Below are 18,166 nucleotides of genomic sequence, written 5' to 3' on the forward strand. Positions count from 1 at the left end.
CATCTGGCATCTCTACCCTCTTTTAACATTTAATAGTCACTCATTTTGTCATCAGGCACAGTGGTACAGCTCTGAGCATTGCCACATTTTCCCCCAGAAAGTTCCTGGAATTAGAGCTCTATCTCCCAGCCCAACCTACCTGACAGGGTTGCTATTGTGAGAGACAATTAATAGAAGCTTGAATTCTAGAGTAAACATGATATATAAGTGCAATGATGTCTTCTTCTTTTCCTTCTCCTCAACTCACCATCAGCCATTCATGAGCAATCCAGTAACTGTAGATTAAATTGTGTCCCTGAACACCTATTCAGCGGCTTCTTCCATGAAACATATTGCAAAAAATTCTTACCAATTTCCAGCGGGAACACAAAATAAGAAGTTGTGCTGAGTCCTTGGATAAATTCAGAATACCAAAAATTACAATAAACAAATATCTAAGAAAAAAATTACCTTATCTATTCTTATGATGACACAGTGTCATTTATTTTCTCACCCTGTGTTGCCTCTGGACACTGAAAATAGTAAATCATACAAAGCTGCCAAAAAGTTCCCCAGCCCTATATTAAAGGATAACAGATTAATAGTTTTTATCTTACTGAGTAATTATCGCTTACTGGATGGAGACATAGATTTCCTGCCTTATGCATAATTGCTTTGGGGGATATTTCTAGTCACAAAGCACTTAATGCAGCAAAAATTAGGATGACCACCTTTTGTGCATGTCTGTGCATACATGAATCTCAAGAAATACTTGAACTCCTGAGAGATTCTTCGTCCTGCAAGAAAGTAACATACACTGAGATATTTTCTTGTTCCTTCTGAATAACATGAGAGAAAGGGAAATAATCTCAGCAGATTTAAAAGAAAGGAGCTCCTTCTTTGGAACTCTTGCTTGGAAAAAATATATATATATATTTGCATATGATAGCAAGGGCTGTAAGGGATCCAGAGAAATCAACATTAATGAACACATTGTAATATCAACAGTCGTCTAAAATAGTAGCTGACTTTTCTATTTCCACAGATTTCCACTCTCTTGTTTTTGCTTGCATTTGTTTGGGTATTTGTTGCTATTCTCTTCTGTATCTTGACTAAATGCAGTAATTTCAGCACTTCTCTGAGTACAGCTTGGTATGCCTGAAACTAATGAATATCAATTTATTTGCGTCTTTAGAGTATTAAATAACAGCCAGGCCAAGCAAGAGTGGGAAATATTTCAGATACTACATTTCTACTTTACTTTTGGTAACTTACATAACAATATCATGCTAGTCAGAAAACTCTTTGATTAAGTTCTTTGGGTACAAGACTTTGCAATCTTAATGGTAGGATTACCATACTGAACGTTCCAAAAAGAAGACATTTGGGAGTGAAATATGCATCTCTATATACCAACAACCATTGTATTTATACACAGACACACACACACCACAGTAAATAGTTTTAAGTTAGATATGTGTCATTAAGTCAGAGTTAAAAAAAAAAAAAATCCCCTCTCATCCCTATGTTGCTGTCACTTGGCACTGCTACATCTATCATCACCGCTGTCTGTTGGTCCTTGTCTACTATCACAATGTCTGGTTGATTGGCCAGTATCTGTCTGTCCATCTGGATCTGGAAGTCCCACAGGATCTTAGCCCTGTTATTCTCCATGACCTTCTGTGGAATCTCCCATCTGGACATGGGTGGGTCTAGCTCATACACTGTGCAGATGTTCCTGTACACAATGCCAGGTACTTGGTTGTGTCATTCAAGTGTATGCTGTTCCTGCCTGCATCTTGCAGCCTGCCACTTTGTGTTGGACTGTCTCTGAAGCATTTCTGCACAGTCTGCACCTTGGGTCCTGTCTACTGTGATAGACTTCTGCTTCTATGGATCTGGTCTTTAGTGCCTGTTCTTGTGCTGCTATGAGCAGTGCTTCTAGTCTTTTAGTCCAGTCCTTTCCAGCCACTGGTAGGATTTCCCAATGTCAGCCACCTCAGCTATCTGTCGATGGTACATCCCATGCAGGGTCAAGTTCAATACTTGAACTTCCTCCCATGTCTGCTGCTACCTCAGGCATTCTCTCAGCAGCTCATCTTTGGGTGCCATCTTACTGATGTACTCCTGGATGCTCTGGGTTTCATCCAGGACCATGGCTTTGACACTCACCAGGCCCCGCTCACCCTCTTTCTGACTGGTGTACAGTCTATGGGTGTTGGAGTTGGGGTAGAAACCTCCTTACATTGTGAGGAGCTTCTGGGTCTTTGCATCAGCAGCTTCCATGTTCTTCTTTGGCCAGCTCACTATACCAGCAGGATATCTGATGATTAGCAGGGCATACCTGTTGATGGCATGGATCTTGTTCTTCCCACTGAGCCTTTTTAGGGTTTGTCTTATCTTGTGGTACTTGGGTGTTGTTGTCTTCCTTGCCTTCTCATCATGGTTCCCATGTGTCTGTGGGATACCGAGGTACTTGTAGCTGGTCTGTATGTCGGCTACATGGCCTGCTGATAGTTCTACCCTATCAGTCTTAACTACCTTCCCTCTCTTTACTACCATACAGCCACACTTCTCCAGTTCATATCCCAATGTCCTCACTATAGATCTGTGTCAGGTGGATCAGTGAGTCGATGTCTCATTCACTCTTAGCATACAGCTTGATGCCATCCATGTAGAGGAGGTGGCTGATGGTAGTTCCACTCTTGAACTTGTATCCATATCCAGTCCTTGTGATTATCTGGCTGAAGGTATTCAAGCTTACGTAAAACAGCAGTGGGGACAGTGAATCACCTTGGTGTATGCCGCACTTGATGGCCACTTGTGCAAGCTGTCTTGAGTTGACTTCCAGTGTTGTCTTCCACAGTCTCGTTGAGTTCTTGAGGAAAGTCCTTAATGTCTTGTTGACTTTGTATAGTGCCAGGCATTCACAGATCCATGTGTGTGGTATTGAGTTGTAGGCTTTCCTGTGGTCAATACAGGCTGTGCTCAGATTGGTCTGTCTAGACCTTGAGTCTTGGGCAACTGTTCTGTCTATGAGCAACAGATGTTTTAAGCTTTTGGTGTTGTTCCCAATGCCCTTCTGAACTGTGCTCATGTACTGGTCCATATGGTCCTGTAGCTTGGCAGCTATGATGTCTGATAGGACTTTCCATGTTGCGGGGAGGCAGGTTAATGGCCAGTAGTTGGATGGTGCTGTTCCCTTCTGGGGTTCTTTCATGATCAGTAGTATCCTTCCTTGTGTTAGCAGTCTGGGTGGGAGCCTGCTGCTAGCAGCTGGTTCATCTGTGCTGCTAGGTGTTCATATACTCCTGTTAGTTTCTTTAGCCAGTAGGTGTGGAGCATGTCTGGGCCAGGTGCTGCCCAGCTCTTCATGTTCTTGGCCCACTGTTGAATGTCTGCTACTGTGATGGTGACTGGTTCCTGTTCTGGGAGATTACTGTGGTCTGCTCTCAGGTCCTGTAGCCACTTTGCATTGGTGTTATGTATCTTTTTTTCCTTCCATATGTTCTTCCAGTACTGTTCAGTTTCTGCTGTCAATGGTTTTGCTGTTACTGTGTTGTTGCACTTCAATTGGGGGTACACCTTGGATTGTTCTTTGGAGAACAGAGCATTTATCTTCTTGGCCTCTGCTACACTAGTGTATCTCCTTAGCCTGGTAGCCAATGTTGTGAGCCTTTGTTTAGCAGTCTCTAGAGCTTCAGATGGAGTCAGGCCCTTGTATTTTTTAGTAACTGAGTCTTAACCTTAATCTATTTGAAGTAGCCCTGAGAATGTATGGATAAGGAGAGATTGCTGAAAACAGATGGTCTCCACATTCCATCTAGCAGAAGGCAACCATTAATTTCTCTGGGAACATGTATTGATATAATCTACTCATAGCATAGTTATCCTTCTTGCAAACAAAAATGAAATAAACAAAAAGAATAAAATTAGGGTGAAAAAAAACTGTACCATTTCACTTGAATTAAATTTGTTCATATTTGTATGAATGTGAAGGTGTGCCCAAATGGAATCAGGGCAGAATTCTTCCCTTGTATCCCAGTGCAGTTAGAGTGCCCAGCCCAGATGCTCATGTATTCCCCTGGGGGCATCTGTGTCAAGTGGCATGCATGAATAAGTGGCTTTGGTGCTACACTTCTTTTTCTTGGCCTCAGTGACACAAAGGCATTTTACCATAATCTCCAGCCATAATCCAGTCTCCTAGAACTGCAAGCACCGCCTACAGACACCACCACCATCACACAAATTATCTCCAACAGCACAACCCAATCTGCAAGTGATAGGAAATTCATCATCCCAGTCCTCCAAGTAAATCTCAAGATGGGGAAGGAAAGCAGCTAAAAATGTGTCTGGTTTCTTTGTCCCAGGATGTCTCAACCTTGAAAACTTTAAGTTGTATGGGCTTCAACCCCCACAACTCTTCTGGAAGGCAAAGTACACACATCTTAAAGTTGCCAAGGTTGAGAAACACCCCTTTATGCAATAGAGAGTTAGCAGAATGTTTTTTTTCAAATATCAAAAAATATGGTGAGATAGAGATTTAAAACCCATAAAAAAGAGATGACTAGGAAAAATTGGATAAACAGTAACCCTATAAATGGCATGGGTCCTTTGAAAAGAGACAAAAGAAAGCAACAGAGTACTATACAATGATACAGTTAGTATGTTTAAGCATCCTTTACATACCATAATCAACACATTTTGCAGCCTTATTAGTGAAAGTCAGTCAAGTTCCAGTCCTGTTCGTACAAAGCTTTGGAAAAAGCACTGTTGAATTCAGTGTCCCTCTGTCAGAGGTTTTTTCTCTTCAAACATCTTCCTGTTTGCAAAATGTGTAACAGCTATAGAAAATATTTACTGTTTATTTCAGTGGCCATTATCCTAAGTAACACATTAGTATTCCCAAGTTATAGAAGTATTAAACATTGAATATGGAATTTTCCACATTTCATTACTATAACCATTGCTCTCCCTCCCTCTCATTCTCTTCCTTCCTTCCTTCCTTCCTTCCTTCCTTCCTTCCTTCCTTCCTTCCTTCCTTCCTTCCTTCCTTCCTTCCTTCCTTCCTTCTCTTGATCCAATAGAATAATAGGCTTCGGAAACATGCCTTTGAGCTGAAAATGAATGACTTGACATACTTTGTGCTGGCAGCTGAAAATGAGCAAGATATGGATGAATGGATTTTTACTCTCAACAAAATCCTTCAGATAAATCCAGAAGTGTCCATTCAAGAGAGGAAAAGCGCTGATATCAGTGATCTGAAGTTTGGTAAGTAGAAATGTTTTTTATCATTTAGCATATAGAATTAAGCATTTAAACCTCATGAAGCGTTACATATTTAGATCTCCTGGAGCTTTGAATCCCATTCCAGAACGGCTTAATTGTTCAATGCATAGTGTTAAATATTTTTATTTTTAAGTTGCAAAGATCCCCATGATGCCAGCTATTCTTGAATGCATTTTATTTTAACCTTCTTTTATTATACATATTATGTCAGGAAATCATAAAATATTCATACTCTGAAGGATTTAAGAGACTATATGCAATGAAGCCTGTCCTGTGATTCAAAATGTATCTGTAAGACACAATGGAAGAAATTCGTACTTTTCATATGAGTCATAATTTCACAAAAAGTTACATCTCTTGCTCGATCCAGTTTGACAGCCATGAAGAAAGTTTATTGCTCAAGAGGTTTATATGAATCACAGTTCTGTGATCACTGATTTCGATAAAACAAGTTTACCAAAATGGTTTGTATTATGACTGCGGGTTTTTTTTTCTTTTTTATGTAGATCTCTACCTGCTTGTAGAATTGTCCTTTTTTGTCTGCAAAGTCATGCTATAATTGCAGAACAGAAAATCAGTGATGTCTGTATAGATTGATATAAGCATACACTTCAGCCCCTACCCATCACAGTGTTCACCATTAAAAAAATTGGAAGCAAATAATCTTCACTCATTTTTTATATATATTTAAGATTCTGAAGACATATGCGTGAATTATGACTGCCATGAAGAGGAAAATGATTCTTCAGAGAATAATTTGCGTCCAGATATAACTAAAGTAAGAGATTATTGTCATTACAGGGTAAAAAAATATTGTATTACTGTATATATATTGGTATGCAACCTGAAAAACCTGAACTTATCTTTCAAGGTACTAGAATTTAAAAGCATACTATGTCACACAAAGAAGCAACTATCTTTTTATTGTGACGATGTGTCATGGCGCTTTACTTTTACAAACCGTCACATTTGATGGGGAAAATATTAGAAATAAAAATGACATCAAATCATTTGAATTAATGCAACGATTGGAAAGCCAGTTTGGTGTAGTGGTTAAGACATCAGATTAGAAACCCAGAGGCTGTGAGCTCTAGTCCCACCTTAGGCACAAAGCCAGCTGGGTGACCTTGGGCCAGTCACTCTCTCTCAGCCCTAGGAAGGAGGCAATGGCAAACCACTCCCAAAATCTTGCCAAGAAAATTGCAGGGACTTCTCCAGGCAGTCTCCAGGAATCAACACTGACTCAAAGGCATGTATGTATATGTATTATGTGTGTATGTGTGTATGTGTGTGTGTGTGTGTGTATTACAGTGATTGCCTGTATATCAAAGAATTTTATTTTTGCAGTACCTCGCAGAAACAGAAGAAACTGTTCAAGAATCTCGGAATGTAGATCGGCTAAACCTTTTCTCCTTAGACCCTGACATTGCAGTAAGTAAAGACTTGGCTTTTAATTGCTAAATAAGGTTGACTAAAAACAACTAGCATAGTGAGTTAATTACCAGCCATGTAATTTTAATTACTTTTCTTGCATATACTTCCACTTTAAGTCATTCTGTACAACTAGCTTCCAAGGATAGGAATTTACTCTTGACTGCAATATAACTCATCATACAACTCTATTCCAGAACAGCCTATTTTCTTCTACCTTCATATAGATATTTGTTATATTGATTTCAAATAGCTAATCATCTCAGTGTCTTATTCTAGAGCTCGAACCCTCAAAGAAAAGAATTCACAGAAATGGATCCATTGCTTAAACCTTTTGAGGAGAAGGAGGCAAAACAAATCATGATGACATGCAAATCCCTCAGTCTGAATCTTCAAGCCTGTGTTTCTGATAATGAGAATGATCCAGTTACCAATGTAAGTTTGAAGCAGGGTGCAGAAATCTATGCTTCTCCAGAGAGGGACATCATGCCTTAAATATCAGTTGCTAGGAGCAATAGTGGAAGTCCTTTTTGTGAGTTTTCCAGAAGCATTTGGACAATCACAGTGTGACCCAAAATGCCAGACTAAGTGGGCATTTTGTCTGATATAGCAGGGATCTTATATTCTTATGTGTTTTGTTGTAATTTTAAGTTAACTGAGAATACATGAAGTCTAGAAGCAAAGATCCATGTTGTCTTTCTCCTAAAAGACCTTGGGATAGGCAAAAAAAAAGTTAAACTATTCCAATATATAATATTATGTGTAATAACAACCATCTTAGTGGATGTACTGTAGAATAACAGCCTATGTTTTTTTCCAGAGAATGGTTTCTAGATTTTATATTAAAATGACCAAGAAAAGAGATAACTGTTTGGGAAATGTGACTTAGAAACTATTTGTTGTAAATAATACAAATAAAAATTGGGGAAAATCAAAGTGCTGCTTCCAAATACAGTACTTGTCAATACTATATGCAAAAGAAAAAATGTAATGGATGGAGCTGCTTAAATTATGAACAATTTAGTTTCCATTGCTTTCAGCCAATATATTGATTTCATTCATTGGCAGATGGCAACAGCTCTGTTTTAAAGACTAGTCAATACTGTTTTGCTTGGATGCAATGAATAAATAAATAAATAAATAAAGGCAGAAAATAAAGCTAGAATGAGAATGAGAAAAGTACATAATTGCTTTCTTCTAATATTAATGTTCCAAACAGTGTGAAACAAAAATAGCGGAATACAGACTTAGATGGTGCATTGGGAAAGTTGAAAAAGAGATAATAGCTTTTTCACTTTTGTTTAGCTATAAAGCACATAATGAAGTAGGCAATATTAATGTACTATAAAATAGAAGGTAAATACACTTTACTTGCCTAAATAGTACTGGCTTGGATGATCATAATTCAGTTCAGTAAGCTAAGATATGATCAGGTATTTCCTCTATGTATTTAGTCCTATCTTTGTGTGAATTAAATGAGGAAAATTATTTAAATCTTAGTTTCCAAACTAGGGAACCTGGTCCACCAATTTAGTAGCAAGTCAGTAAATTAAGCCAACTCCACATGATGGTTTACTTGTAGTTTTCTTCAAAGTTTACATCTGTTTCCTTAGTTTGAACAACGTAGCATGTTCTGAGGTTGATAGCCATAATTTCCCAATTTGAATACTTCCTGGTTTGTTTACCCTTATGAAGGAGCAAAGGGGCTATATGCTGTCTGAAAGTCTTACCTTGACATTTGAGCATCTTAAAGTACTGTAGTATTGTAAGTAGTTACCGTAGTTGTAGTAGCAACTATAGCTTATTAAAAATTAATCTAAAATAGAAAAATGATGCTCTTTTCTGTGATTTGAAGAAAAGCCTCTTGAATGACTAACAGCTTAGGAGATTCAGTGAGATTTCTAGGTAGACATATCTGGGATTATGTTAGCCTACTATATTCCCCTATTATTTTATTTTAAATAACTTCTTATATATTTTATTTAATGCTGTCGTTGTTATTATGAACTGTATAGCTTTTAATATGTTGTTAACTACCCAGAGTCATATTTGTGAGATGGGTGACTGTATAATCAATTTAATAAGTAAATAAAAATTTTTGTTTACAGATTGAGCCATTTTTTGTGAGTGTGGCTCTTTTTGACCTAAAGGACAATCGAAAGCTCTCTGCTGATTTCCACATGGATCTGAATCCTACTATTGTTAGACAGATGATATCATCGTCATCAGAAAATGGAATGATTGAAACAACTGGCAACAAAGATGAAGAACCCCAGGTCAAAGGATTCCCAGAAGAATGGCTGAAGTATCCCAAACAGGTACTTAAAATCCATTTTGTTCATAGGCATCTGCTTTGTGAAATCAACAGAAAAATATCAGTAAAGCAAATTGTATGTCATGGATATTTGGGTTTGAATGATGAATTTACAAAACAGTAGGTGGGTAGCTACAAGCACTCTTCCCCTCCATCTCTGCTTTCTGATTGTTTTGGAACTACAAATCCCAGCATTCCCACATAGCATGGCAGTAGTCCCAGAAGACACCAGATTGGAGAATATTTTTTCCCCAAAGTTTCTTAATGCTTACCTATCCCCACAGAAGCTCAACATCACCAAATAAAGACATGAGACAAAATCTGGAATTATCATTAACTACAATCAGAATAAAAACTCACAGTCTCCAATTAAGGTGATTAGAAAGGTTATATTTGTCATCAGGTTTTTCATGCAGTCTTCTTCTTGGCTCTCGATGTATTATCTGATTTCTGAAACCATTATCTGATTTCTGCTGCTCATGTAAAACTTTTCGGAGTTAAGAAATGTGCTGTTCCATGAAGGACACTGGAGACTTCTGTGCTAACAGCAACCCCCCATCTCAATTTCTATGCATCATTTAGCCACAGGTTTCAAACTCCTTAATAATGCCAACTCCTTAATAAAATGTATTAGCAACATATTCAATCAAGAGAATGACTGATAAAATCCTTGTTGCTCACCAAAACCCATTCAGGATGCTCCAGGCAGCAGCACAACTTAAAATCCACCATTGGTTCCTCACAAATGATGAATAGCTACCTCTCTCACAACCTTATCTAGATCCCTCTTGTGCCATGTTTCCTCCTGTAAAAATGAAGCAAAACCTCCATTACCCATCAATGGAAGCAAACTAATCTAGGAGTTGGAAATTTTATATCTTTTTAATTGTTTGTTGGACCCAATACAGAGATGTAGAAGAATTATTTCTGTTCATCAGAGGGTTCATCAGAGACTACTTAGAAAAAAGGCAGGAGAAGTTTGGCGATTAAGGCAAATTAAAGTTGCTGACATCTTTATATTTCACAATAATAGAATTCTTTAAGTAAAGTAACTTGTCTGTTGTATCTAGATTGCGGCTTACTGAATTTTTTTTTCTTCCCCCAGGGAATTTTCTCCATTAGTAACCCCCATTCTGAAATTGTTTTGGTGGCAAAAATTGAAAAGGTCCTCATGGGAAATATTGCTACCAGTGCAGAACCTTATATAAGAAACCCAGACTCTAACAAGGTAATGTAATTGGAAACACAAATGGCTTTCAAATCCTAAGGGTAAAATTAACTATTGACAAGAGAAACCATCTCTGGAGACAGCATTGGCAATCTATAGGAGCAGGAAGCATTTCTGTTTGTTTATGCAATCTGCTTGTGCCTATTCTCTTCTGAACGAAAGAGTTAGTTCTTTCATTATGGAAGTAAAGTGCTTCCAAAAATAAGCAATGTAAGCTGTGGTAAATATCTGTCTGTAAAAGGAAAGTGTGGTAGTTAGGTGATTTTACCTCTTCAGCCACAATACTTGAGACTAGAAATCTCTCCTTTTTTCTATGAATAAGCAAAACTTCTGATTGAAGTCAATATAATAGAACCAATTGCCTAGGAGATTAGTTGGATTGTCCCTCAGTGGAAATCTTCAAGAATATTATGTCCTTTTCAAGGCTACACTATGTATATGTGTGCAAGAGTACTTAAATCACAGCTAATTGGGATTTAACCAACCTTTTACTCTTTCTCTGTTTATGTTGTATCATTTTATATTTTGAATTTGCTTCCTAATCTTCAGCATTTGTTGCATATGTGCTACTTCTGCTTTCACCCCAGCAACTTAAACATCGAGCCTTTATGCTTTGTGTTCATCAAAAAAAAAATTATTTTTTATTTGAAGAGACTGGTGTATGTGAGACATCCCAGTTCATCACAAAGTACATCTGCGATTGTTTAAAGATCCCTCAGTGGATAAGTGTTAGGAAGTGTTCTCAAGCTGAAATTATCTAGCCATCTGCTGTGCCTGCTCTAGTTTTGGATTTTCTATATCATTATAAGTGGCTAGGTGGCCTAGGAGACCCTTTCCAACAATGAAATTATAATGCTTCATCACTGAAAAAGTCACCAATGGTTGAAATTCTTCCGAATACAGTTTGAAGTGATCCTTCATTAACTCTTTGTTCCATTTTATCTAGTGGGCCCTGAAAGTATTAAAATCCAACAAACAGTTTTGCAACAAGTTGGGGAAATATCGGATGCCCTTTGCTTGGTCTGTACGGTATGTAAATTATCAAATACCTATAAATTATTAGCAATTTTGCACATGGTTAGAAATGATAAAATGCATTGGTCCATACAAGGCCCAACATGCCCTTATTTAGACATCTGTGAATTGATATAGTTTCTAACCAACAAAATGAAGAGGATAGCAGTATTTGCTGTTCACTAATGAAAATCATATTTGATTTCATTCTATATTTTTGGTATGTACCATAAAGAAAGGGATACATTTTGATATACCAGTAAAATGATTTCATAGATTGGCAACTTGGAGTGTCTATTTATCTGCATTCTACAAGCTTGTGAGAAATTATAACAGAGCTATGACCAACCTTATCTGGGCTCAGGAATTAAGCAATATTAGTTACTATTTGGGTGAGCTATTGGCAGGAAACACTAGGGCTATAGGTTTGTTACTGGTCTGAATGTATCTTTGCTGTTGAATACAGCTTGAGTGGCCTACTCCTACCAAACTGGAGAAATAAAAACTAGAGCTCTCTGGGACCCAAAGCAAACTTCTCAGATGGAGTGAAGAATTAGAATGCTCTGCTGTATCTCTTTGCAGTCATCTAGTGCTGGTATGGAGTTTTGAAGCTCAAATATGATACACCTATTCTTTCTTGTCTCTTTCCTACAAGTAGGTAGGAAGGGGATAGTGAAAACAGGAATAAAGTAGCCAAAAGTGAAGCCACCACAGCTTCCAAGGGCACAACTTTCAGCACATGATGCTGCTGCTCAAGTGACAACTGACTTAGGAACATCAAAAGAGGATACAGTGGTAGTAATAGCAATGGCAACAACTCTTTCCTTAACCCACCCTCTTTCCTTCTGTGTCTGCTTTTGGGCTATGTCTGAGCTAAAAAAAATTCAGACATGGCTACATAAAGATATATTTAATAGCTGTCCAGATTTTTGTGGCTCTGCTTCATGTGATCAAGATTGTTGAAGGCATGGAGTAAGGAGCAAGGTGGAGCTGGTAGGGTTCCAGTGCCTGCAGACCCCAAGTGCTTCCTCACTGTATTAATGTCACTTTAATAATGTAATTATTTAACATCCAATAGAGCTTATGTGGCAAGCAAATATCTTTCCCAATCCCTGGTGCCCATGAAGCATCTGAAGACAAATCACAGGATAATTTCTACCTTTTGGACTGAATGAGGATCAGTATCCTGTCCATATTTCCTGCAATACATAAACTAATCCTGGATTCAAGATAGCAATGTGGAGGGTTTTTTTATAATCTTACAATCTAGAAACAGATCTTTCCATTAGACACACACCACATACTGTAGAAAAGTTGGCCTAACTATGATGAAAAGCAGAAAGCTTGGATTGAGAATTTGGTTTCCAATGTTTCATTTCTGACATAAACACTACTCTTGTTCTGTATGTTTTTTAAGCAACCAAACAAAATAATTAATCTATACTGGACAGCTTTAGAACAATTTTTACATATCCTTTAAAGATTCCTGATTTTTCAGACTTGGAGCTGGAATTCTTCTTCTTTTATATTACAATGGGCATTTATATATCCTCGAATTGGGTCTGGTGCCATGTGTACTTTCCCAAGAGGCAATAATTACAACATGCATTAGCAGTACACTGTGACGAGTCAGTCTTCCATTCTCATATTCCTACCACAGCTGCCAGTTTTTGCAAATACGATTTGGACATGGAAAGTTGATTTTCCCACAAAATATTTTCCACATATCCTTTCCATTCTATTATTCTCATTCAAAAAGATTTAGAACCCTGTCTGCAAAATATCTTAACAACTTGCAAAATCAGAGCGTTCTTTATGGAAGATACATATCCTCCGGTTCAACTGTTTTCCTGGTTTGCCGTAATAGAAAATCTTGCCCTATATTTAAAAGGAAAAGCTTAAAAATAAAAGATGAAGAATCAGATCCCAAGTCAAGAATTAATGGGCTGAAAATTCACCTTTATGAAAACTATTTTTTATCTGCACTGTTTTCACAAAGACTTCTTTTGGATGTTACCCAAAAGTTATGTCATGCTATCCCATATTTTTTAGCACAAATTGAATATGCTTCTGTCAAGATTGAGGTCATGGTATATGGTATGTTGTTCCTCCATTGTGTTTAGTTATACTTCATGTTTTCTTGTTTGCTTTTTAGAGATTGTATTGGCTAGTTCTGTGCCACCCAGAATCTGTGCTGAGTTGGATGACCTTTATAAATCTAACAAACAAGCAAACAAGATATCTCATTCTCTACAGTATCATAAAAGTAGATCCTGAAACCCTTAAATCTGGCTTCCTCTGCTTACGTTTTATCTCAGGGAAACATGCTTATGATTTTTTAGAATTCATTTTATTTGCCCCACCTTTCTATTTAGGTGAGTAGTCAGTGTGGTAACCAAATTTAAAAAATAAAACAGAATCTATAAAGTTAACACATCCATTGAAATTACCATTAAAGTTAATACTCGTAGCAGAATGGCTGAGTCCAAACAGTGACAGACTTCAGGTCTCAAATCTCCTCTCCCAGAATCCCTCTAAGTCTTTATAGCCTGGCCCCATCTCTTGCTTTGGGGAGCAGCTTGACAATTCCCACTGCTACAACCAGCCTTCCAGGGTATGCCTCAACTGGCAACCTCCCCCCAACTACAATATGTGTGTGTGGAAGAGAGAGAGAGGGCTCTCACAGACTATCCTGCTCATGATTAAAACATCCAGTATCCAACAAGTTTAATAATTTCTGTACTGTAATCTCCTGACTTGGAGATGTTTGACTAGAGGGTTGAGACCTTCCTTCTCTCATAGGACATACAAGTCTCACTGGTCTGTAAATCTGCTTGTAAATCTGTACAAACAAGATTGCTAGACTTAGCACAAATATAATGAAACAGAAATGAAAGACATAGTGCATCTTTTGGCTAGTACAGTTATCCATTTCTTCCAAAACTAGCAAGCTTTCTGAAGCAATACAATCCTCTGCTTTCTTTCTTGGATTTCATTCTTCATGGTTCTGTCAGCTGTCAAGGGAACTACATTCACAATACTGCTAAACTTAATTAACAATCAAAAGCTTAGGAAAGACATGTGTCATTACAGATTTTGAAGTCAGTAGGAAAGTGGAGGCCAAAAACAATTTCTCAGCTACTGCCTCCCACAGCCCAAGAGTGTTGCAGGGGAAGGCTCTTTCCCAGGTCCCGGTAGCTTTTGACAAGGGGGGTAAATTCAGAGCCTCCTACAGATCTTAACAGCTGCAGAGGTTCATAATAGGTGAGGCAGTTCTTTAGAGAGATAAACCAGAAACTGTTTAGAGCTTTGCTTCTCAACCTTAGCAACTTTAAGATGAGTGGACTTCAACTCCAGGAATTCCCCAGTGCTGAAGATGTTACCTAGCTGGGTAATGAAACGTTTGCAAGAAAAGAACCAATTTCAGAGAACCCCAGGGACTCCACAGTTCAACCCTGAGCTACACATATTCACCTCTATTGGCTATATAAATTGAACAAACAAACAAACAAATGGCAACTTTCAAAGCTAATCTCCTTTAGAATGTGTTGGAATAACCAAGGTGGATGAAATCAGGGCATTGAGAACCAGTGCCCAAACTGACTGATTCAGGAACTGCCACTGCTGATAATTGTGCTCACCGCAAATTCTGCCTGTGACTCGAGTGATACGGAGAACCAAAGAACACTCCAAGGCTGCTGACCTGCTCTTCCCCACCCAGTTTCCAGAACAGGTCATTGATCAAGCAGTCTCAGTACCTCAGTATCCTGGTAAAAAGCCAAACTGAGATTTAAAAAAAAAAAAAAAAAACTGAGTTTCTACAACATACATAAAGAAAAAGTGTAACATTAGAGCCCTTCCATGGTTCCCAATGCTTTTAATCAGGCAAAGAATAGATTTCCAAATGCAATAAGCATGTTGTCTACAAATGGATACAACTCAACCCTGTGAAAGTCCCACTGGGTTCGGTGAGACTGGTTCCCAGGTAAATATGCATAAAAGTACCTTTAGTGCTATTCTCAGCTATAAGGGCAGTGGATCTTGGCTTACTAACATTCTGTTTTAATATGTGAGTATTGTTGAATAATTTGGAAACAATACTACCATCACTATAAAATTCAATGCATTCATGAGTTGGAAGTAGTTAAAAAAACAAACACAACCCAATATTAATACAAGTGTATGGAAGGTTACTTGATGTAACTCTCGTGGTGTTTCCTATTAGTATTAATATTAGTATTAATGTGTTTAATATGATATTACTGCCTCATTTAATTTCTGGAACATGGATTTTTGAGAAATTATGGACTTAATAAAAACCCTTGGCTAGTTTTTTGCCTTCAGCTTATTTGTTTTGTGGACCTCAAAGCTTTGGGAATGTGTATGTGAGAATTAATTAGCAAGTGATGAATTAATCACTTACTGTATTGTTTCTCCTTTGTGACAGGCCTGTCTTTAAGGATAATCAAGGAAATATTGATAGAGATTCCCGGTTTTCACCTTTATTCCGACAAGAAAGTAGCAAAATTTCAACAGATGATTTAATTAAACTTATAAGTGAATACAGAAGGTAAGAAGTCCTTGCCTTAATGTTTCTAAGGCTACAACTTAGTACTATCTACTATTCATCAATAGCTTTGTTTGCTCAAAAGAGGCCAATGCCAAAATTATTTATTATAATGAAACAGTTTTCACATTAGTTATTTCTCTGCCAAAGTGAGCGTTCAGAAATGTTATCCAAGAAAACTGGACAAGTATCTCATATAGTAACAAATATAATGGCTGTTTGAGGAAAAGAAAAGTGTGAGAACTATATAGATACAGAATAATTTAGTGGAGGACTGCTCGGTATTATTAACCAAAGCACTTCCACACAAGGATTTGGAGCCCCTTTGAAATCAGCTTGGGACTTCTGCATTCCAACAACGTCAGCAGTGTTGGAGAGCTGAGCTGATATATTTCTTGCTCAACTGTGGTCTAGCTGAAGCCACAGCAAAGTTAATTTTTTTGGCTCTATTTCTTTATTGGAGGGAAACACTGCTCCAAACATTTCTCCCAGCCCATAATTCTTCATTGTATGAAGTGGATGACAGGATTTTAACCTGCAGCAGTTCAGGAATGGGCAGCAATTTTCACTCCTTATTTCAAGTTGACAAAAGTGAAGACTATCACAGGTTGTGTTCACATTGTGTCTATGAGTTTGGTTTATGAAAATAGCAACAGTGTGGAAATGTTCTAATTGCAGCTTCTGTTTTCTTTTTATGCAGCAGCTGTTTTGTTTCAGGTTCCTCCTTCGTCAACAATATCTCTTTTCTGTATACATGCTCAGCGACTTATAAAAACTCAAATAAGCAAGAGTTGTTAAATCTTCATTTGCTTGTTTAAACTCTAGACCAATGTTTCTCAACCATAGCAACTTTAAGATATGTGGACTTCAACTCCCAAAATTCCCCAGTCAGCATGCAAAACAATAGTTTCTGGGACATCAGATTCATGGGTGTCTCCATAAAAAGAGTTGAGATGAGATTGGTGCCTACTAAACAGAAGGTGTTTTCTGTGTCAGTGCTCAGTGAAAAGAGTTTTCAATAATCCTTCACTAAAAGACTCACTTGGTCCTCCCATTATATTATTTTATTTATTTTAATTATTTATATTGCATCTTTCAGGATACCAATCCTTTCAAAGTGACTTGCAATTGATATAAACAATCATAGTAAAAATACAATAAACTTTCTGAATAAAGCAATCAAGCTTCTGTGATCTTTTCAGCAATGCCCTTGGTGGCCTTGTGGTATGGGAGGGAGGATACAGCTGAGCAGGTTTTGAGATGGGTTTCATTTGCTTGGTTTCCTCTTACTATATCAGACTTCTAGTGCCTCAATTTTTAAACACATCCTTTTAACTTCATTGTTTATATGTTTATACATTTTCCACTGCTGCCATGAATTTACTTCATTTTTATTTTGTAACTGTTCATGTTTTTATGCTGTTTGAATACAGTATGTTCATCTATTGTATGGATCTGCAACTGTCCATGAGCTAATAAAATATAAAGATAAATAAGCAATTTATTATTTTAAAAAGATTCTTCACACTTTAATTCCTTTTATTTATATCACAGCTATAGCACTGGCCTTTCTTTGAAAATATCAATTATCTAATATTTTATTCTTTTTATCTTTGCAGAACTGAGAAAATTAATAAAATTCAGACCATCCCTGGCAGTTTAGAAATTACTGTTGATTGGCTACCTTTGGAGCATCCAAGTATGAATCCATTTTATAATGGTTAAAAAGTGCTACAATTTATAAACCTTCCAAGAAGACAATGCAATTTTTTGTTTTAAAATTATTTCTTTAAAAATTATGTGTTTTAAACTGATTTTATGGCTACTGTACTCAGGAGCAGTGTTTAGGGAGGAGATCAGAAGACATATAAATTTTGCCTTGTTAATATGATGGCAGTTGAAGTCATGGTACTATGCATATGTGGTTAAATAAAAGCCAATGGAATCGGCATCAGCTGTGATGGAATGGGATTATGAAGGCCAAGCTCAGGGAGACAAACATTTTGATTGATGTCAGGCCTAGCCCAAGGAACTCCAAGAGACAATGCCAATTCAGTCCAGCTATGTTTATTAGCTACAACCTCTAGCAAGAATCTTCCCAGACTAAAACCCCAGTTCCCAAAGTCCTCCAGCCACAACAGTGTGAATTCCTCAGGGAGGTGCCAGTCTCATCCTCTTGTTCCTCCCACGCGGTTCTGGCGAGCTAAGAAAATGTTTGTTTCTCTGAGCTTGGCCTTCATAATTCCATTCCATCACATCGACTTTGCTAGTGAGAGGTGGTTAGGAAGACTACCTTTTAGCACATTGTTCTTCCTGGAAATGTCCTTTCGTGAATTATCACATT

At 37.6% G+C, this 18,166-nt stretch overlaps 1 protein-coding gene across 8 annotated transcripts in view; it reads left to right on the top strand.

Annotated features, from left to right (window-relative positions):
- The window catches only part of DOCK10 (dedicator of cytokinesis 10), a 189,566-nt gene that overhangs the window by 108,096 nt on the left and 63,304 nt on the right, over positions 1 to 18,166 (top strand). For all 8 annotated transcript variants that reach the window (XM_088131651.1, XM_088131644.1, XM_088131646.1 and 5 more), the window contains exons 8-16: positions 5,067 to 5,250; positions 5,961 to 6,046; positions 6,616 to 6,699; positions 6,979 to 7,134; positions 8,808 to 9,017; positions 10,119 to 10,241; positions 11,188 to 11,270; positions 15,703 to 15,825; positions 17,442 to 17,521. In XM_088131651.1, coding sequence (XP_087987777.1) covers positions 5,067 to 5,250; positions 5,961 to 6,046; positions 6,616 to 6,699; positions 6,979 to 7,134; positions 8,808 to 9,017; positions 10,119 to 10,241; positions 11,188 to 11,270; positions 15,703 to 15,825; positions 17,442 to 17,521 — 1,129 coding nt within the window. The remainder of the gene's footprint in view (positions 1 to 5,066; positions 5,251 to 5,960; positions 6,047 to 6,615; positions 6,700 to 6,978; positions 7,135 to 8,807; positions 9,018 to 10,118; positions 10,242 to 11,187; positions 11,271 to 15,702; positions 15,826 to 17,441; positions 17,522 to 18,166) is intronic.

The sequence above is a fragment of the Python bivittatus genome, unplaced genomic scaffold, assembly GCF_059951505.1.
Source record: "Python bivittatus isolate LINGU-HERP-01145 unplaced genomic scaffold, Pbiv_v1 ctg000980_np1212, whole genome shotgun sequence".
Taxonomy (NCBI): domain Eukaryota; kingdom Metazoa; phylum Chordata; class Lepidosauria; order Squamata; family Pythonidae; genus Python; species Python bivittatus.